This window comes from Pituophis catenifer, unplaced genomic scaffold, assembly GCF_029215685.1.
Source record: "Pituophis catenifer annectens isolate HBS135680 unplaced genomic scaffold, rPitCat1.0.hap2 SCAF_3, whole genome shotgun sequence".
NCBI lineage: Eukaryota > Metazoa > Chordata > Lepidosauria > Squamata > Colubridae > Pituophis > Pituophis catenifer.
In genome coordinates this window covers 146,950,503-146,972,419 of record NW_027256883.1, presented here as the reverse complement: position 1 = coordinate 146,972,419, position 21,917 = coordinate 146,950,503, and the positions used below count along the sequence as shown (strand labels likewise).

Below are 21,917 nucleotides of genomic sequence, written 5' to 3'. Positions count from 1 at the left end.
ACAAGTGACTGAGTGGTGTACGACGAAGCTAAAAGCTGACAAATATTAACATTGTTATGTTTAAAAATGTTAAAATTATAAAAGGCCAAAAGCTATATATATATGTACTATATATAGCAAAAAGCAGCTGTTAATTACACTGGAGCCATCTCAATATTTCACCAGTCCCCTAAGGTCCTCAGGCCTGATGACATAACCAGATCTTGAGGGACTACTGAAAATTTAAACCGGATAAGGTCAGACTGGTTTTCAGGGAAAGAATGTTCCATAAAGTAGGGAATCCAGTAATGAAGGCTCTCGATTTGATGGGACTGGTGCGACATGCCTTCTTTGCTAGATCTAGTGCAGGGATTCCTAACCCCCACTCCGTGGACTGGAACTGGTCTGTGGCATGCCAGCAACCAGGCCACACAAACAGGCGAAGCCCCATCTGGGGCAGGCAGCACAAGAAACCATGCCCCTTCCTGTTCTCTCTCTACAGAACCAGTCCCTGGGGTCCAAAAGGTTGGAAGCTGCTGATCTAGAGGGATGGACAGATAGAATCAGGGAAGGACATTCCCAGAATTAATATGGCCTCATGCCATATTGGGCTTTAAAGAACAAAACCAGCTCCTTGAATTGGACCCAGAAATAGACTAGAAACCAATGCAGCTTGTAGAGCAGGGTGACTTCTAGAAACACACCTAGCTGCCCATGTGATTGCAGTCTGTACTAGTGAAGCTTCCGGATACTCTTCAAGGCCAGCCCCACATGTAGATTGCATTACAGTAGATCAACTAGATGGTGATTAGGGTAGTATAAGTGACTGTGAGTAGAAACCCTTGAACTAGGAATGGGCACAACTGTTGCACAATGCAAAATTGTACAAAGGCCCTTGTAGCCACTGCTCCTTGAACAGGAATTGTGAGTACAGGAGAACTGCGTGATTTCACACAGGGTCTGTTTGGGACAGTGCAACCCCATACAGAGCAAAGATGGTATAGTCTCAGAACCGGTGGGCCCCAAGGTCAGTCAGTCTTGTTGAAGCCTGTTGTTTTCCATTTAGGCTCCTACAGCCTCCGGGTACCAGCGTAGAACATCCACAGTATTATTTAGTTTGCTAGGGACAGAGATCTATAACTGCGTATCATCAGTGTACTGACACCTCATTCCATGACAACAAATGACTTCACCCAGTGGCCTCATGCAATTGTTGAATAGGAGCACAGAGAACACCAATCCCTGTGCCATCCCACACAGTAGGGGACAAGGATCTCCCCACCCCTAGTCATCACCGATTGGATCAATCTAATGGGTGTGACTTCCCTTCAATGGATGGCAGAGTGGTATCCATGGCAATCAGGCCTTGATCTGATCATGACAAAGGGGAATTCCAAAAGCTCCCCCAGTTCCAGATCACTCCATCAGATTTCTTTTTATTGTAGGAACATTTTGCAAAGTTATTTGCTTGTGATTCAGAGCCACTTTAAAATATCACAGTTTCAAAAAAAAAAAGTAAGAAAATTCCATTTTCTTTGAGATGTGAGGTTCTGTGGATAAAAATATCTACATTGGGATGTTATGATTCAGATGTATCCATTTGTCTGGGAACTCTCTCAGGTCCTGTAAAACTAATGCAATCTGTTGACAGATGTTCTTATCTAAAACTTACTCCTGCTGTGCCTGTTTCCTGTTGTTGCTTATTCTGTCTCGGATCAGTTTCATCTTTTTAAACTCCAACTGGAAAAGAAAAACAAGAAATAGTCAATGCCAATATATCTTGTTTTAACAGGACAATAATGTTGTTGTGTTCTGTTTTGTCATACGATGGGTTACCTTGGTTGCTCCTAATGCCTCTGTTTTCTCATCTCTTTCTAATAAGTACATCTGTGTAACTGATCTAAAATTTGCTGCAGTGGTTTCATTTCTTGGGGGTTATTTTGCAATGCCTTTGGTTTATTGGGTCTCCTTTTCCTTCTTTCAAGGTGCCTCATCTCCTGACATGGAGTCTAGCTATGGGGGAGGACTATTGGACATGATGAAAGGTGGTGCAGGGAGACTCTTCAGCAACTTAAAGGATAACTTGAAAGACACTCTAAAAGATACTTCTACTAAAGTGATGCAATCTGTTGCAAGGTACTTTGAAACACACCTATCTGAAGTGCTCAGCAAGCAAGACAGTCCCTGTTAAGATCCCCTGTTATAGAAAATGACTGGATGTTAATAGGCTTGTGGAAAGGGAAATTTGGTTATTGAGCAATCGAGTAGTGAAATGAAAAGCATTTTAATAATTAAACTCAATTAGCTAAAGTGAAAGATAGAATCTGAAATTTAGGTAACATGGTTACAGACAACTTAACTGTCTTACTTAGTTACTTACCGGTAACTGGCTGCCTCGTTCGGTGATTGTTTAAACTTATGAAAGAACTGAAAATGTGGGTTTACTTTGGGTCTTCAAACTTGAGGCTATTGCAGTGTTCTTCTATCTCTCAAGTCTTTCCTTTCCCAGGACTGAATTGGCATTTATTTTCTCATCATGTCTCAGTGACTTTTGCATACCTTTGTCAAGGCCATCTCTGCACTCCGTCACAATTAAGTTGTCATATTCGAAATCCACTGAAATACATGGCACAATTAATTCAGGAATGTTAGGCCCGTGCGATTAGGACCTTGAACAAGGACTGACAGCTCTAAGTGTGCATTATTGGTGAGGGGTTTCCCCCCTCCCACCGTGAACCCAAGGAGACACTCTTTTGAAATAAGACATTTTTCATAAGAATATATACTTAAATGAATGCTGGATCAGGACAGAAAGATCCTTACAGTCAAGGACAAAAATATAATTAGTGCTGCATTATGAACCAAGTTGCCATCCTCAACTGTCACTGTTTCTAGTGGGAGATTGGGATCATACAAGCTCTTCCCTGCTCACAACCACCTGCTACCTTCACTGATTGATTGATTATATGCCATCAAGTCAGTAATGATTCTTAGCAACTCTATGCATAGATTTTCTCCATTACATATCCATCACACTCATAATATAGTATATATATATATATATATATATATATATATATATATATATATATATATATATATATATATATATATATATATATATATATATATATATATATATATATATATATATATCAGGGGTGAAATCCAGCAGGTTCTAACAGATTTTGGAGAACTGGTAGTGGAAATTTTGAGTAGTTCAGAGAACCAGCAAATACCATCTCTGGCTGGCTCCAAAGTGGAGTGGGAATGGAGATTTTGCAATATCCTTCTCCCAGGAGGAGAGGGAATGGACTTTTTGCAGTATCCTTCCCCTGGAATGGGGTAGGAATGGAGATTTTGCAATATTTTTCCCCTGCCACACACACCAAACCACGCCCACAGAACCGGTAGGGGAAAATTTTGGAATATATGTATGTATGTATGTATGTATGTATGTATTTCTCTTTAGCCAGGTTCTACCTACGTAAACCAAGATATTATGCAGCCCTAGTTCAGTGAAATCACAATTCACTAGTTTCTGGGCTTTTTTTTTTTCTTCTGGCAGCCAGCAGACCCTTTGCTGCCCATTGGGAGACTAAGTTAGATCTATTTCGGCCTTATAAGGCCTCATCAGTTAGCCACACCCTCATCTCATGTATCCTCCCTGTAAAGGTACAATATTTGTTTTTCTTTCTTTTTCGTAGGTTTTATGTGTATTTCTCTTTAGCCAGGTTCTACCTACGTAAACCAAGATATTATTTATTTTATTTATTTTATTTATTTATATTGAATTTCTATACTGCCCTACTGCCGAAGGACTCAGGGCGGTGAACAGCCATGAAATAAAACACATACATATACAAAATTTAAAATCGAATAAAATGAATTAAATAAATTTGGCTGAATTGCTACCCATAATTTAAAATACCCATATTTTAAAATACAGTAAAAATTTAAAATTTACACTTAAAAGGGAGAAGATTTAGGCGAGGCCAGCTTGATGAAATAAAAGAGTCTTCAGCTCGCGGCGGAAGGTGCGCAGATCCGGAATCCTCCGTATCTCTGGGGGGAGCTCATTCCAGATCGTTGGTGCCCCCACAGAGAAGGCTCTCCCCCTAGGGGCTGACAGCTGACATTGTTTGGCCGACGGCACCTGGAGGAGCCCCTCTCTGTGGGAGCGTACTGGTCGGTGGGAGGCTATTGATGGTAGTAGGCGGTCCCGTAAGTAACCAGGTCCTAAGCCATGGAGCGCTTTAAAGGTGGTAACCAGAACCTTGAAACGCACCCGGAAGACCACCGGGAGCCAGTGGAGCTCGCGCAGGAGAGGTGTTACATGGGAGCTCCACACTGCTCCCATAACCACCCGCGCGGCCGCACTCTGCGCCAGTTGGAGCCTCCGGGTGCACCTCAAGGGGAGCCCCATGTAGAGAGCGTTACAATAGTCCAGACAAGAGGTGACGAGGGCATGAGTGACTGTGCGTAACGAGTCCCGATCTAGAAAGGGACGCAACTGGCGAATCAGGCGAACCTGATGAAAAATCCTCCCGGTCACGGCTGTCAGGTGCTCTTCTAAAGACAGCCGTGAATCCAGGAGGACGCCCAAGTTACAAGCCCTTTCCATGGGGGCCAATGATTCGCCCCCAATAGCCAGCGATGGCGCCAGCTGACTATATTGGGACGTCGGAAACCACAGCCACTCGGTCTTGGATGGGTTGAGCCTGAGCCCGTTTCTCCCCATCCAGATCCATATGGCCTCCAGGCACTGGGACATCACTTCAAGGGCATTGTTGGGGTGGTCCGGGGTGGAGATGTACAGCTGGGTGTCGTCAGCGTACAGATGGTACTTCAACCCGAAACCATTATGCAGCCCTAGTTCAGTGAAATCACAACTGATGAGGCCTTATAAGGCCGAAATAGATCTATCTTAGTCTCCCAATGGGCAGCAAAGGGTCTGCTGGCTTCCAGAAGAACAAAAAAAGCCCAGAAACTAGTGAATTGTGATTTCACTGAACTAGGGCTGCATAATATCTTGGTTTACGTAGGTAGAACCTGGCTAAATAGAAATACGCATAAAACCTACGAAAAAGAAAGAAAAACAAATATTGTACCTTTACAGGGAGGATACATGAGATGAGGGTGTGGTTAACTGATGAGGCCTTATAAGGCCGAAATATATATATATAGTATTTTATTGAATAGCCCGAAGGCCTTTTCAAAAAAAAAAAAAAAGGAGAAAGATAAAACAAACAGCTACAGAAATAACAGTGTAAAAATATATGATATATGAAATTTAACAATATCGAAGTTCAATAACTAAATTTCCAAAACTAGATAACCCGAATAGGATAGCTCCTCTCTAACTCAGCTCGTCTTTCTTACAATCAATGAAATTCTTTTCAGTATAACTGGCTCGTATTGCTGTCATCCTTTTAAGGTAGCGAGTGATAGCCCTTACCAGGGGAGGAGAGTCTGCCTTCAATAGAAATGTTAATTTATGCCTTACATTCCAGTGGGCAAATTTATTTATAATTGGGGACAGATATTGTTTTCTTACTTCCTCATGCAGCCTACATTCAAATATTATATGCGCCATATCCTCCATGACATTTGCCCCACATATACATGTTCTTTCGTCATACGGGATTTTCCGGTAATGGCCGAATTTAACGTTGGTATCTAAAAGTTCAAATCTAAACTTGACAAATAGTTCTCTCTCCACTGATGGCATTTCTAGGTGTAAATATTTTTCCAGGGTGAAAGTTGTTTTAACTGCTGTCAGAAGCTTAAGGGAATGATTAGTTGAAAGAGTTGCCATGTCCATTTGCCCATGTATATCTTTAATCCGTTGTTTAACTTGCTTCAGTGTGTCACACAACGGGAACCCTACACCATATCGATTCAATATTTCTGCCAGCCGAGTTAGCCAGGAATACCTTTGGGGATTTGAAATCTGCTGTTCCTCTAGGCAGATTTTGGGAAGTCTGCTGGCTTCCATCTGAGTCATTTTTAGCCAGTAGGCTATCGCCCTAATGATTGTGTAGGTGTACAGTGAAAAATGTCCCAATTCAGCTCTGACGGCTGCTGCTGAAGTGGAGTTGTTTACCCCCAGCATCCTCCTTAACAAATTATTTTGAGTTCTCCCCAATATGGGGGCCTCAGTAAGATCCCAGATTTCGTATAAGGCCAAAATAGATCTATCTTAATCTCCCAATGGGCAGCAAAGGGTCTGCTGGCTGCCAGAAGAAAAAAAAAAAGCCCAGAAACTAGTGAATTGTGATTTCACTGAACTAGGGCTGCATAATATCTTGGTTTACGTAGGTAGAACCTGGCTAAAGAGAAATACACATAAAACCTACGAAAAAGAAAGAAAAACAAATATTGTACCTTTACAGGGAGAATACATGAGATGAGGGTGTGCCTAACTGATGAGGCCTTATAAGGCCGAAATAGATCTAACTTAGTCTCCCAATGGGCAGCAAAGGGTCTGCTGGCTGCCAGAAGGAAAAAAAAAGCCCAGAAACTAGTGAATTGTGATTTCACTGAACTAGGGCTGCGTAATAACTTGGTTTATGTAGGTAGAACCTGGTTAAAGAGAAATACACATAAAACCTACGAAAAAAATATAGTAACCCCAACGTTTTTATTGATCACTAGATTGGAGAGTGACTTCTCCCTCTCTTTATTTATTTATTCATTTATTTGATTTGATTTGTTAAGGCCATCCTATTCCAAAAATTGAATTGGGTGGTTAACTTACAACATATCTGATATATTAAGTTAAAGAACAGAACTAAAGTGACAGGACTGCCCTGACTAAAAGAAGCAAATCTCAACTTTAAAAAAAAAAAATCAACAGGGATTCCACAGACACTCTAATGACATGCCTGGGAAGAGATCCATGTCTTAAGGTACTTCTGAATGTCATAGAGAACAGGAGCTTTCTGTCTGTGTGGGGGAATGCTGTACCATAAGATAGAGGCAGCGATAGAGAAGGCATCTTTTCTTGGTCCACAAGGTGACAGCTTTTAATTGAGATGACCTAAAATTTACCTGCCTGCCTGAATGCCATGGATGGGCAGAAACAACTGAAGACAGGTGATGTCTGAAATAACCGAGCCTTATGGTATGAATTGGTAATGACCAACATCTAGAATAGTGTTGGAAGCCATGGAACATAATGAGAAGTGGCCATTATTGCTTGGTGCCGCATTTTGAACCAGCTGTAGCTTTTGGAGGGCATCTTCATGGACAGCCTCATTAGAGTGCATTGCAATAATCTAACGGGGTAGGTGATGGGCCTGCCAGGTGAAGAAAGGGCACAACTGGTGCTCAAGATAAACCTGTGCAGAGGCCCACCTGGCCATAGTTGCCACCTGCTCTTTGAGCAGTAGCTGCAGGTCTGGGAGGACCTTCAAGTTACATATTAATCTTGAACAGGAAAGTGCAACCTCATCCAAGATCAAAAGTCTTCAACACAATCTTGTCAGGATTGAGGCAAAGTCTGCTCGTCCCCTTTCCTATGCAAATAGCTTCTAGACAATGGGCCAGAACATTGACAGCATCATATGCACAACTTGGAGTTGAGATGTACCTTTGGGATCGTTCACAGACTCCTTATACTGAACTGTGAACTGATGAGTGACCTTACCTAGCAGTTTCATATCAGTCATAAATAGGACCTCTGAACTCTGAGGTACTCCACAAATGAAGAAATGTGGGCCCTGTCTCTCTTCTAATATTGACCTGAACAAACCACCAAGAAAGGATGTGAACCATTGTAACAAAGTGATCTCCCCCACTCCCAACTTCTGGAACACAAGAGTACCATAGGAGATCGTATCAAAAACTCTTGAAAGATCAAGGAACACAAGGAGGGATGCCATAGGTCATCAACAAGCACAACCAATGCTGCTCTATTAAAATTTGGCTTAAAACCTGACTGGAAAAGTGTGGAATTTAACAGAAATAATGAGTTCTTCTAGCATAGATTTTCAATATGTAGCAAATGGAATGGAGAGGAGTAGAGTAGAGTGGAATGGAATAGGCCGCTGAACACTGTAATGAATATAGAATTCTAGTTTATTTGGTTTTTCTTTTTCTCCTTATAACTGGAGATTTTTTATTAGGTAAATAAATAATATTTATTAGGTAAATATTATTGTGATTAGTCTTAATGTTTGTAATAAGTGTGGGAAAGGTGATTGGTCCCTAAAATATCCACTGAATGTAAAAAAAAAAAGAGGTGATACTACAAGTGCATGCTTGATATTTTTATCAGACAGTTATATATTTATGCATTAACCAGAATTTACTTTGTTGTTCTCTTCTGTTTCCTTTTATAGCTATGCCAAGGGAGAACTAGATATTTCTTATATTACCTCAAGAATTATTGGTAAGTGATCAATTATTTGAGTAATAGAGCAATGCAGCAACCTCCAACTTCTCATTGCCTATTTTATTTGGGTTTCACTTCAGAATATATGTTTGTCGTCCCCCCCCCATTTCTTGATAGTGATGTCATTTCCGGGTGAAGGAGTCGAACTGGGATTTAGGAATCATATTGACGATGTGCGGACATTTCTTGATTCAAGGCATCCTGATCATTACACAGTTTTCAATTTGTCACCAAAGTCTTATCGTACTGCACGGTTTCATAATAGGGTAAGTTTTGCTGATGCAGTGATGTGACAAAGACCATGGTAAGGTTGGGATATTAAAGTAATATGTAGCTGGTGCCATGTCAATCTGCCTTTGAAAAGAAAGAAATGTCATATTAATGATCAGAATCAAGACAGATTGGGGCAGTCTCTAAATTCCATCAATTTCATCCATCTTTGGATCAATATTTATTAAGACACTGTACAGCAGAAGTTAAAAAGTTAAAAAAAAAGATCAGGGTAGTAATAATAAAAGAATGTTACTACCACCAATTTCAAATTCACAGTAAAAATTAATTTATTTCCCAGAATGGTTAAATATAAGGGGCTAATCTTAATTCTGAGCCAGTAGCTAAGGCACCAGTCTGGAAACTGGAGACTGAATTCTGCCTTAAGCACAAAAGTCACCTGAGAGATCATAAGCCAATCCTTCTTTCCTAACCGGAGGAAGCAGGCAAGGGCAAACTATTTCTGAAATATATTGCCAAGAAAACTGCAAGGACAACTCCAGTAAATCACCAAAAATCAGGAATCAAAGGTATGCATGCAAAACATGCACACATGAATCAGTTCTGCAGGTTAACTCCAAGGAATTCTAAAACAACTGTATTATATTGGCTATAGTAACAGAATCTTGCAGGTTGGATTGTTTCCTATGTAAGGTATTCCTGTGGAGAGGCCAGATTGTATAATCAATAGCCATCCAGAGACATAAATGCTCAGAAGAAATCTTTTTGGGTGGGGAGGAAGGGGTCTTGTCCATTTTTCTCCAACTCATGGAAGAAAATCATTGTACTAAAGAATTGCTATACTCTGGATCTTCACATAAATAAGGAAGTTTTCTTTCTTTCCTTCCACAATGTATAAGCACATAATTAAAAAAAAAAACCTAATAAAACAAACACCTTGAAGGATTAATTAGCAGATGGAAAGTTGGTAAAGTTGAGAAAATTTTTGTATTATCATTTTAACAGACCTCTTTCTAAATGATGGGTTTTTAATTAATAACCCATTTTCTTCATATTGTCATTAAAAGGATTATAGTATGAAATCCATGCGTTGCCTGTTCCTCTTGACGTCACTGGCTTGGTTCTTGTTCAGTTGCTATGTCATGTCCAACTTTTCAGACCCCATGGACCTTAGCACGCCAAGCTCCCCTGTCTTCCACTGTCGATCAGAAAGGTCGGCAGTTTGGTGATTCAAATCCCTAGTACAGGTCTCCTATGTGAGCAGGGGGTTGGACTAGATGACCTCCAAGGTCCCTTCCAACTCTGTTACTGTTAAATCTGACAGCAAGCTAAGATTTGGAAGCCTCCCAGAATTTGCCCAAACTCATGTTCATAGTGTCGCTGACGCTATCTAACCATTTCATCCTCTGTTGTCTCCTTATCCTTTTGCCATCAATCCAGTAGTGAAATCCAAATTTTTTTACTACCGGTTCTGTGGGCGTGGCTTGGTGGGCGTGGTGTGGCTTGGTGGACATGGCTTGGTGGGTATGGCAGGGGAAGTATACTGCAAAATCTCCATTCCCACCCCACTCTGGGGCCAGCCAGAGGTGGTATTTGCCGGTTCTCTGAACTACTCAAAATTTCCGCTACCGGTTCTGCAGAACCTGTCAGAACCTGCTGGATTTCACCCCTGCTTCAATCTTTCCCAACCTCAGGGTCTTTTTGCTAAATTTCTTGAGTTCACATAATGTGCTGTGGTTAGGTCTAACAGCAGGGACAATTATTTGTTTCAAAATAGTAGGTGAAACCAAAGTGTTACAGCCAACACCTTATCCTGTTTTACATATGTGTGAAGCCATAGGCCTTTTATTGCTTTTTGAAGGTCAGGAGTTTAATGCAGATGAGCCTGATCATGCCTAAACAAATCATACTATGTGATGATTTGATTTGTAGAACATACTTGGGTCTTAAAATATGCCAAACTGAAAGCTACCTGATCTCTTTCTAGCTTTCTCTTATGCTGTGCAAATTCAGCTGATTGTTACTACTGGTTCTGACCTGTTTTCATTCTGTGCTTCTTTAGGTATCTGAATGTAGTTGGCCAATTAGACAAGCACCAAATCTCCACAATCTCTATGCTGTTTGTAAGAATATGCATAACTGGTTGCAGCAGAATCCAAAAAATGTTTGTGTCATTCACTGTATGGTAAGTCAAGCAGTAAGTAACCATTTGTATGTAGATCTATATAGAAAAAAATATTTTGAAATATAAAGTGTGACATAAACTAATGTCCTGTTAATGAGTAAAGATTGCTGGTTGTTGAAAAACAACTGATGTTCAATAACAATACAAAGAAGAACTAAAAAACCCTGAAAATTGACTTGTGGCAACAATATGAGGAGGGCAATGCTAAACTGGACAGACAATGCAACATTTTGAGATATTTCTTTGTCAAATTTGATAAGAGCCTGTAATGCTTTTGGGTTTTCTCTTAGCTAGATATTTATAGCTTTACTGATGAAAAAGTAGAAGACATGGAATATCTTGTTCCTGTAATTTAATTCCTGTAGTTTTTTGTATTTGATCCAAATTTGTTTCTAATAAAAATTTATCAATTTTCATATGCAGTAAATAAAACAAGACATTTGGAAGAAATCCTTTTTAAAAAGGGGAGATGTAGTCCCTATAATGGTTTTGCAGCATATGATTTTTATAACTATGTGAATAATAAATGATTCTTTTTTACAAATGGACTGTTTAGTTTATAGGGTTGGGTTCTTAGAGAATTTAGAAGTATGTCAATAGTGCTTTCAGGATGGTAACTGGAAAACTTGGTATCATTTCCAACATCTTGCCAATTACGTCATAAAACTCATGATACTGGTTTTTCGTCACTGCTTTCTTCTGGAATGTTCCTTATTAATTTCAGGAAAGATGAAAGTGCTATGTCAGCATCAGCAATAGATCTTATTGCAAACGTTGCAGAGGAAAATAGATATCTTAAATGCATTGCATCAAAGGCACTACCCCAATGCAATATCCATAATATGACTCGTGTTGGAGTCTGTTACTGATGGACAATTTATCTTTGGGGAGTTTTATGTGGCTGTTCCTGGAAACTTTACAGATATTACTGGAGGAATAACTGTCCATCCTAATCCCTTTTTTGATTCTTCTCTAAGAACGTTAGGAATGGATTTCCAAAATTGTCATTTCATTTGCATATATAGAAAAAATGCAGACTGTCAATATTTTAATGCTTGTTATATTTCTGAACACATCAAAGCTAAAGCAAAGGCTGCTTAAAGTATTTACCACCTACTCAGTTGCATGGAGAGTCTTTGTACCAGACCTTTTAGTTCCTGGGGAAATTCAGTGTGTTATAGAAGTGCTTTCAAAAATTGGACTGGCATTTGCACTGAGTCAAAAATATCCATGTGGAGTGCCACTATATTAGAACATGTTTCCATAACTTTATTTTTGGCCTGAAAATGGCATTACATGCTGCATAGGCAACACAGAATGTATGCATGTTAGCCCTGAGCAGTGCTTTAAATATTATTGTTCCTTTTACGTCTTACATAAAAATTTGAGGTCAGGAAACGCCTAGCAATTCTATAACAGTCTTAAGTCTCCCACAGTGTTAATTCTAGTGGGACCGTTGAAGTTATTAAACAGGCTTATGTCTTTAGGAAGCAAAAAATAAATAAATCCAAACAATAACATTTATTATTTCAGTTTATTCCTTAATGATTGCATAGAAAGCAATCAGATTACCACTGAAATGTTTAATAGTTACAATTAACAGTTTGCTAATTGTTAAGGTAGGGATCTTAAGCAGTCTGTAGAGTATTCAACACATTTAAGGCATTCATTTCAATAAGACAGGGAAAGTAGAGTATTTAGAGAAGTGATTTAATGGAGCCCACACAAAACTTTGCCTGGAGTTTGAAAAGAGGAAAAATTAAAATAAAAACTAAGTCCACTGTAAAGCTTCTTGCCATAGTAAAGAAGAGCTAGTGTAATAGCATAGCATTAAGAAATACTTTATCCTTTTTTTGAGGATTTTAGCAAATTCAGAGACAATGAACACACTTATCGGGCAATATACAATAATTCAGTGTAACAGAGAATATAGCACTTTCATATAACATGTAATGGAGAAAGTCAGGCTTTTAAACTCCAGGTAAAAAGTGTCTTCTAAAAAGGATCAGCAGCAGTTAAAACAGGCAGGTAAAACAGGAAAAATTAATGATTTGAGCAGCACAATCAGGTTAGCATTGTGCCGGTTCTTGATTTTTCTAATTTAGATAGTTTTTGCTGTAATGAGGATGAGAAAGAAAGTTTTTAAGGCAGAGAGAACATATTGAAAGCGTGGAAGGACATACCAAGGGTTGTGTTGGTGATGGTTGTTTAAAATAATATGATATACCACATCTGAACACAAAAGCTAAAATGATAAAAAAAAAGATTTGTTGCAATATTTTCAGGATCAGACTCAATAAAGATAATAGAAGTTATAGGTTTAAATATAATTCTCTTTAATCATAATAGGCATTCTATATTCGCTGAATATTCAAGATAGAAGCAAGGAAAATGGGGAGGATGGCTCCTTTTATATACAAGGGGCGGAGCCAGGAATGGGAGTGGTAAAATATGAATACATTAAAGCTCAAGTAATAAGTTAACCCCTGATGTTCCATATATACATTATTTACACATTAGAGAATAAGGCATTTACATCTGACAAATCCCCCTCTAAATGCCGGTTCGTTATACAACACCAGTTACATTCAGATTCAGGACAATATAATACATATAATTTAGAAGTTAAATATTTGTGTTGTTTAGAAGGTAAGGGTTTTGTTAATATGTCAGCTAATTGTTCAGAAGTATCACAATGTATTGCTTTGATGAATCCGTCTTGAGATAGTTGTCTCACGTGCTTAAATTTTATATCAATATGCCTGGACCTTTGTCCAATTGCATCGGATCTAGAAATTTCAATGGCCGCTTTATTATCTTCATGCATAATAAATGGTAAAGTAGGTTTCTTCCAAACATCTGTGATCAAATCATTGAACCATACAAGGTTATTTGCAGCTTTAGACAAGCAAACATATTCTGCTTCTGTGGTAGAGGTGGCTACCAGTTCTTGTTTACCAGTATACCAGTAAACTGGACAATCGTTCAATAGAAAAACATAACCAGAGGTACTCTTTCTGCATGATGTATCACCAGCCCAATCTGCATCAGCATAACAAGTAATTTTTGGTTCTTTGTCATTATTGGGTTCCAATATTAAACAAAAATCTAATGTACTTTTCAGGTATCTTAAAATTCTTTTGACAGCTTCCCAATGATACAAGGTTGGTTTGCTAACATATCTTGACAATAAATTGAGAGGTAATGCAATATCTGGCCTAGTCCAATTAGATATATAAAGGAGTGAACCTATAACTGATCTGTAAAATGTGTTGTCTTTAAACTCAGGGGAAGATTCATCATTGTTTCTAAGAAAATCAGTTTGCATAGGTGTGTCACATGTTTTGGCATTATTTAAGTTACATTTGTTTAGGAGTTCAATGATTTTATCTTTTTGAGTAAGTTTGAATCCCCTTTTTGTTTTGTTAATTTGTACACCAAGGTATTTATTCACTCTACCTAGTGATTTCAATGAGAAGTGTTCGTTTAACTTATTTACAAAGATTTCCCTGCTCTCTTTATGCTTTCCAATATATAAAATATCATCCACATAAATTAATACAAATTCAATATGATCATTACTCTTTTTTACAAAGAAACAGTTATCAGCAGTGGTGGCGTTGAAATCCATGGTCTTTAGTACTTTTACCAAACAATCGTACCATCTTTTGCCAGATTGCTTCAATCCGTACAGACTCTTATTTAGTAACCAAATTTCGTTCTTATTAGTGTATTGACTGTGTGGTGCTCTTACATATATTTCCTTATCTAATTTTGCATGTAAGTATGCAGTCTGTATGTCATATTGAAACACGTCTAGATTGAGTGCAGATGCTACTACAAGAGCTGTTTTGACGCTCTCTGTTCTCACTGTGGGTGAATATGTGTCAGTATAGTCTTCTGGATATTTTTGTGCATAACCTTGTGCAACTAGTCTGGCCTTGTATAAGGTATTACCTCCTTCTAAGTTCTTAATTTTATAAATCCACCTGGTACCTATAATTGTTTTATCCTTAGGTGCGATCGCAGGTGTGAATACATTTAATCCTTGTAAACTTTTCATTTCTTTTTCCATAGCTAGTTCCCATTTTTCTCTTTCTTCACGGGGAAGTTTCAATACTTCCTCATATGTATTAGGTGTTATTTGTTCTCCATCCATATGCATAATATAATCTTTGTATTTATTTGGTATTTGGTTTCTATTATTTCTAATATTTCTTTCAGGTTTGCTATGGTTGTCATGCAAATATCTGGCTTCCTTTTTTGTTAATGTGTCTGTCTTTATTTTATGCTGACTATTTGTCCAAATTTTGGTTTTGTTCTTACTTTTGTTAATATTTTGATTTTCTGTTGTTCCTTCCTCGCAAGATATATTATCTTTGCTTTTATTAGGAAAAATTTCATTAAGGTGCAACTTAGACCAATTGGCCTGCTCATGAAACACAGCTGTTCTGGATACTATAAATTTGTTATTATTATCGATGAATCTGTACCCTTTGGTTCCAGTTTCGTATCCCATGAATCTTAATCTCCTGGATACGTTTTCTCCCTTTCTCCTCAATTGTTTAGGTATGTGCACGTCTGCAGTAACTCCAAATATGTGCATGTGTGCTAATTTAGGTTTTCTATTGTACATCACCTCATATGGTGTCTTATTCACAATACTGGACCATGTTCTATTTTGAGTGTAATTTGAATAATGTAAGGCTTCTGACCAAAATTGTTTGCCTAAACCAGCATCCTCTAATGTGCATCTAATCATGGTTTGTAGTGTGGAGTTCTTTCTCTCTGCAATCCCATTTTGAAAGGCAGAAAATGGATTGGACGTGAAATGTAGCATCCCTCTATCCTTTAACCATTGGGAGAATTCTTTAGACATGAATTCACATCCCCTATCTGTCATAATTTGTTTTATTCTGATATTATGTTGTGTTTCTATGCGTTTGTAGAATTCCTTAAATTTCTGAAAGGTTTCATCCTTGTGCTTTAATGTGTAAACAAAACCATAGCGACTGTAATCATCCACTATTGTTAGGAAGTAACGTTTTCTATAGGTAATTGATGGAGTTAATGGACCAACTAAGTCCATATGTACCAAATCAAAAATATTGTTAGTTGATCTGTTAGATTTTTTTGGTCTAGGACTGGTTTTTAGTTTGGTGGATTTACATACTGAGCATTCTAAATAATTTTCACAATTTTTTATTTTTACACCTTCTGCGTGTTCAGTCATTTTTTGTACTACAGGAAAGCTAGCATGTCCTAACTTCCTATGTAAGATATGAGCACACTCATCATGAATTGGTTTACCTATTTTTGGTTTCTTCTCATTGTGTGTATTTTTGTTATCATGAGTTAATTTACATTCATCATTGTCACTGTTACTGACATTTTCATCATCTGCTTCAATACAATCTTCCATATTTGAATCAATGTTATGTAACCATCTTTCTTTGGTTATCAGATAGGGTAGACCCCCTTTTATCATCACAGTGCCTACATTTGTTTTGTTCTTTTCTATAGTTGCTTTCCCCTTTGAGAAAACTATATTGATGTCAGATTCTCTGCTTAGTTTTATAGCACTTAGTATGTTGTGAGGTATTTCTGGGATTAATAATACCCCCTCTATTTTCCCTAAACCAGGCAAGGTCACATTTCCTCTGCCTAATACTTGAACCTTTTCTTGATTAGCTACCTTTATCACAAACTTATCTTCTGTAAATGAAGATAATATACTTTTGTTATTAGTGGTGTGATTTGTTGCACCAGAATCAATAAGCCAATTATTGTTCTCATCTTGTTGTGTTTTGGTGCTGTCTTGTTTATTTAGCCCATTTAGTGACCCAGATTTTCTCTCTTTTGAATTTTCTCTACCCCCTCTACTTTCTCTGTAGTTTGGTGGACTTCTATATTTATGTCTATCTGTGGAAGATTGTCTGTAATTGTATTTGCTCCTATATTCTGGCCTATGTCTCTCCCTTGGGACTTTGGGACAGTCTCTTCTACTGTGTTCCCTGGATCCACAATTGTGGCATCTAAAGGCTTCATTATATTTATCTTGAAAGACTACTTTCCTAAAAGATTTGTGTTCTGTTTGGTTACTGGAACGATTTTTTCTTGAATTGTCTTCTGCTATCAATTTGTTAGATAGACTTTCTATTGATAAATATCCCAAATTAATGGTATCTAAGTGTGACATAAAGCTATCCCATGATGGATCAAGTGAATTGATAATAACACTTTTCATAGTTTGATCTGAAATCATTTCCCCCCTCAATTGCAGCTCAGCTCTTATTTTGTTTAGATTTATCAAATGTTCACTTATAGAAACCCCTGGTTTCACTCTAGAAGAAAAGAAATCCTTAGACATTCTTGTGGTTGTGGCTACGCTATCGCTGTGAAATAGATTAAACATGCATTGAATTATTTCTGATACAGTTAGGTTTGGTTTGATGCTATGATACATTGCAGGAGACACGCTAGAAATTATTATGAAAAATGCTCTATGATGTAAACAGTCTATTTTTAAAGTCCAAGGTCTTCTTGGAGGACTAGTTATAAAGAATAGTAAATTTTCTTTCATAAAAATAACCTGAAGCTGTTGGTACCACTCTTGTAAATTAATGCCATCAACTCTAAGTTTTGGGAAGTCACTGGGTAAGTTCCCCACATTATTTTGTCCATTACTTACAACCTGAGGCAGTCCGTGGTCTCTCAAGTGCAGGAAATTACAGAACGGCATTGGGATGCTTGTAACGAGTCTGCGCGGTTCTCTGGCCAGTTCAAGTCTTTCGGGGCCGTCTACGTAGTTTTGCACATGCGCGTTGCTCATTTCTTCTTTGGCGCCGTTGTGGAAGGTTCTCTCCATTTCAGCTCTCTCGATCCGCTCCTCTTCAGATGAGTCGGTCTCTGGCTCGGTTTTTGGGGCTTTGGTGATGGCGGCGGTTCTTCTCTTTCTCTTGTGTGTGCTGGCACTCGATTCTGTCTGCGGTGTAGGACGGAATCGGCATGGCTCTCTGGGCTCGGGTGTCGTCGTTTTCGAAGTCAGGATGGGAGCGTGCAGGTCTTGAGTTGTCGGTTTGATTTCTTGCTTCTTCGTCGATGTCTTGGAGATTTTCAATCTTGGCCCAAAAGCAGCAAAAAGCGTTTTCATTGCTGACTTTACTTGAGACTTTGTTAAATCGTCTTCACTTTCTGATTTTGGTTCATCTGAAGAGTTTGAGACTTCTTTTTCACTTTCTTCGTCTGATAGTGTTTTTCGCGCCAGAAATTTTGAACTGAGCGTTTTGATTGGCTCTGCTTCACTCTCTTTTGAAGTTCGTTGAAACCAAGATGGCTGCCGTTCAAAATTTCGCGCGGGGTCACATCTTTTCTTTTTTACAACTATTTTCTCAGTAGTCATTTCACTCACAGTTTTTTGATCTTTGGGTTTTTCTTTAATGACGTTTTTCTCTCTCGCTGCTCCGCTGTTCCTCAGCATCTCCTGGAGGTCCGCGATGAGGCTTTCATCATTCTTTTGGCTTTTTAGTATTTTTAATATTTCTGACCTGAGTTCGTTATTTTCTATCTCGATTTCTTCCTGGTCGTTATTTTCACTCATCAGTTCTTCTTCTTCAGTGGTGTATTCTTCGGATTCTCTCGAAATCGCATTAGTGGATTCGTTGATCATCTCTTGATCAGTTTCTATTTCTTTGCTGTAGGCCCTGGTGTTGGGCCTATCTTTCTTGGACATTTTTAATTACTTATTGAGTCAATTAACCATCCTCTGCTACCAGCTTGTTGCAATATTTTCAGGATCAGACTCAATAAAGATAATAGAAGTTATAGGTTTAAATATAATTCTCTTTAATCATAATAGGCATTCTATATTCGCTGAATATTCAAGATAGAAGCAAGGAAAATGGGGAGGATGGCTCCTTTTATATACAAGGGGCGGAGCCAGGAATGGGAGTGGTAAAATATGAATACATTAAAGCTCAAGTAATAAGTTAACCCCTGATGTTCCATATATACATTATTTACACATTAGAGAATAAGGCATTTACATCTGACAAGATTAATGAAGGAAAGCATTAGTTAAATGGCAGCACCCCTCCCTTGATTGTTAATATCTTTCCTGAACAAAATTTCAAAAGAGACATTTGCTGTTCTTCTATACCAGATGATGGCTAACCTTTTCCGGACTGAGTGCCCAAAGTTTGCACGCACACCTGAACCCCCAAAATGCAATTCGTGTGTGGCCCCCACGTGTGCGCTCCACCCTGTGCATTCACACATCCCCCACACATGCACACATGCCCCCCACATGCCCCGTGCCCCGTGCATGTGCACACACCTCACCACAGTGCCCTGCCTCCCACACATGTGAGGCAGAGACCCGAAGACCAGCTGGCTGGCAGGAGGCCCAGACGCATGCGCAGCAGAGCTGAACTTGGGCAATGGCTCGCGTACCATCAGAGAGGGCGCTGTGTGCCACCTCTGGCACTTGTGCCATAGGTTCGCCATCATGGTCCTATACTAGCAATAAGAATGTCCAGATACACCAATACTTTTCTGTTAACTGTCATTATTTTTGAAATTTCCCAGCAATCAATCATGCAGATTGGAAGGTTGAGGGCACAATTTTTAGAAGTCACATCTGCTCACCATGGATTATCCTTCTTTTATACCTTAATGATATCAGAATTTTCTGAGAAAAGGGTGTCAGAATGAGGGCATCCCATTTCTCTGCCAAACTAAGATGACTTTGCAAGCTAACTAAACTTCCCTTCCATCTTCATTGTAGAGCATGATTTTGTTGTTGTTGTTGTTTTGGCTTTATGGCTTGACCAGAATATTGAGACTACCCAAACATTAAGGAAATTATGGGTATAATTTAGGCCCTGGAGAAGCAAATCAGGTAACAATGGTTTACTTCCCTAAAACACAGCAAAAGAATTTTCATGGGATTTGGATTTTTGAGTATAGGCTTCATAAAATTGTGTGCCACTTAGTTCTTCACTTGGCATGTCAGGACCTGCTCATCCATGATTCAATATTTTTTCTATCCTTCTATACCTGGAAGGCTTTTATTCACCAACAACAATGAATATAGGAAATTATTTTTAGTGAGCCAGCCAAGACCAAGAATAAATTTCAGTTGTCTTCAACCTCTGTACCCCTAAGTGATGTAAATATAATAAATATAGAACAACAGTGAGTCCTCTAAGTAAGATCCCATATGCTTTATTCAGGTTTCTCTGGGGTCCCTAAAAGAGGAATAATATGGGAGCCATCCTTGATTGTTAGCCCATCAAACAATTCATTGGCATCCTTCAGTCTCAAGAGACTATGGTATCGTGCTCTGGAAAGAGGTCCTAAAACAGCATCTAGTGTGACTAAAAAGGCCAATTCGAGAGTGGCAATCCCTTCCACACTGAGGGCAGATACATTCTGTCCCCTGCCCAGCCCCCAGATTTCGCTGGTTCTGGGACCGCCTCTTTGCCTCAGCCTGCCGAACAAGTGTCTCTTCGAATTGGAGAAGGCCATGCTGCGTCTTTAGCCTCTAAGCTGAACGATCGGAGGTCAAGGTTTCCCAGTTGTTAATGTCCATTCCCAGCCCATCAAACAAGTATCTGATAATCCACATTTTTGCATATAGGTCATTAAAATAATCAAAACAATACATATCTCTTCCTCTGTCATATTCCTACCATTCCTATTTGCAGATTCCCAGTTTCTCATATTTGCTTGTTAGCAGCATCTCCTCTTTATCACTATGGCATCTACTTCTAGAGATGATCAAAGCTGATGATGTCATTAGCAAATGGTTCATTTGGGAGCCATGACAGACATATCAAGCAAGTTACTCCCCTTCTCCACCAACAGAATTTTGATAGCTGGCCATCAGAGTCCACCAAGTTGCAGAGATGATACACCTGACATACCCTAGAACTGAAGTATTTTTTTATGGAGTTCACCATCACATTGGCATTGTTGCCTCTGTTAATGGATTCTCCTGATTTCCCCCCAAGTAACTTCAAAGATGGTCACTTGCCACCGGAAATAAGACTGTTCCAACTGTTGATGACTTTTTGTAAACCATATGAAGACATCCTGACCCAAGGACACTATTAACTGGAGAGACCTGGTCAACACCAAGTGGTATAGGAATGCTAGTCTACAGATCAACTGCTGTATCAATAGAATTCCAGGTGGTCAACCTAGAGTAAAAGTCCATATATTTGTAATTTAGTTCATAATATTGCCAATGAGCCGAGGTGGCGCAGTGGTTAGGGTGCAATTCTGCAGCTACTTCAGCTGACTGCTAGTTCAGCAGATCAGCGGATCAAATCTCACTGGCTGAAGGTTGACTCAGCCTTCCATCCTTCCGAGGTGGGTAAAATGAGGACCCAGATTGTTGGGGGCAATATGCTATTTAGTGTACTGTCTTTGGTGTAAGCTGCCCAGAGTCCTCTGAGAGTGGGCGGCATAGAAATATGAATAATAAATAAATAAATAACATAAATAAATTTATTAGATTTCTAGTAATCAGCAATTTTTTCCAAATACCCCTTTCTTCACCTTTCTGATTCATAAGTTATTGATGTCCTAAAATAACAAAGAATGAAGTAAGACGCAACAAAGGCGCAATACTGCAACAGAATGATGATTCATAGAGATCCATGTAAGAGAGACAAATTCATTATTATTTTCCTTCGTTAAACAGCTTTTTGTCACTCAAATCTTGACTACTTGTGCAGTCTTGAAATTATAATATGGGGAACAGGCAATCATACCTTGCTGCCTTTTAGAAAACCATTTTACAGAATTTTATAGTAAAGAAGCTATAAATCCTAAGGTGCAGGCAAGTTCATTAATAATAAGATACTAGCTCTTAAAACCTAATTCAATTTGTATAGGGAAGTTGTTCTAGCTTTAAGTCAGGTATAGGCAGGTAGATTTGATTCCTCCCTTCAGTATTGCCCATAGAAACTCCATGGCATAGTACTGTAATTGATGGAAGAGAATATTTGTAGCTCAGGATGGAACTGTGCAGTCCTTGGTCTTGCAGAAAACAGCTAGGCTCAAAGAGCACCATGGACCATACAGTACTGTAATGATGACAAAACCTATATTTAACCA

The 21,917-nt window shown here is 38.8% G+C and overlaps 1 protein-coding gene across 1 annotated transcript in view; it reads left to right on the top strand.

The window, feature by feature from the left end:
• Positions 1-21,917, top strand: part of DNAJC6 (DnaJ heat shock protein family (Hsp40) member C6) — a 55,936-nt gene that overhangs the window by 9,554 nt on the left and 24,465 nt on the right. The window contains exons 2-5 of the mRNA XM_070939486.1: positions 1,965-2,115; positions 8,325-8,374; positions 8,495-8,643; positions 10,671-10,793. Coding sequence (XP_070795587.1) covers positions 1,965-2,115; positions 8,325-8,374; positions 8,495-8,643; positions 10,671-10,793 — 473 coding nt within the window. The remainder of the gene's footprint in view (positions 1-1,964; positions 2,116-8,324; positions 8,375-8,494; positions 8,644-10,670; positions 10,794-21,917) is intronic.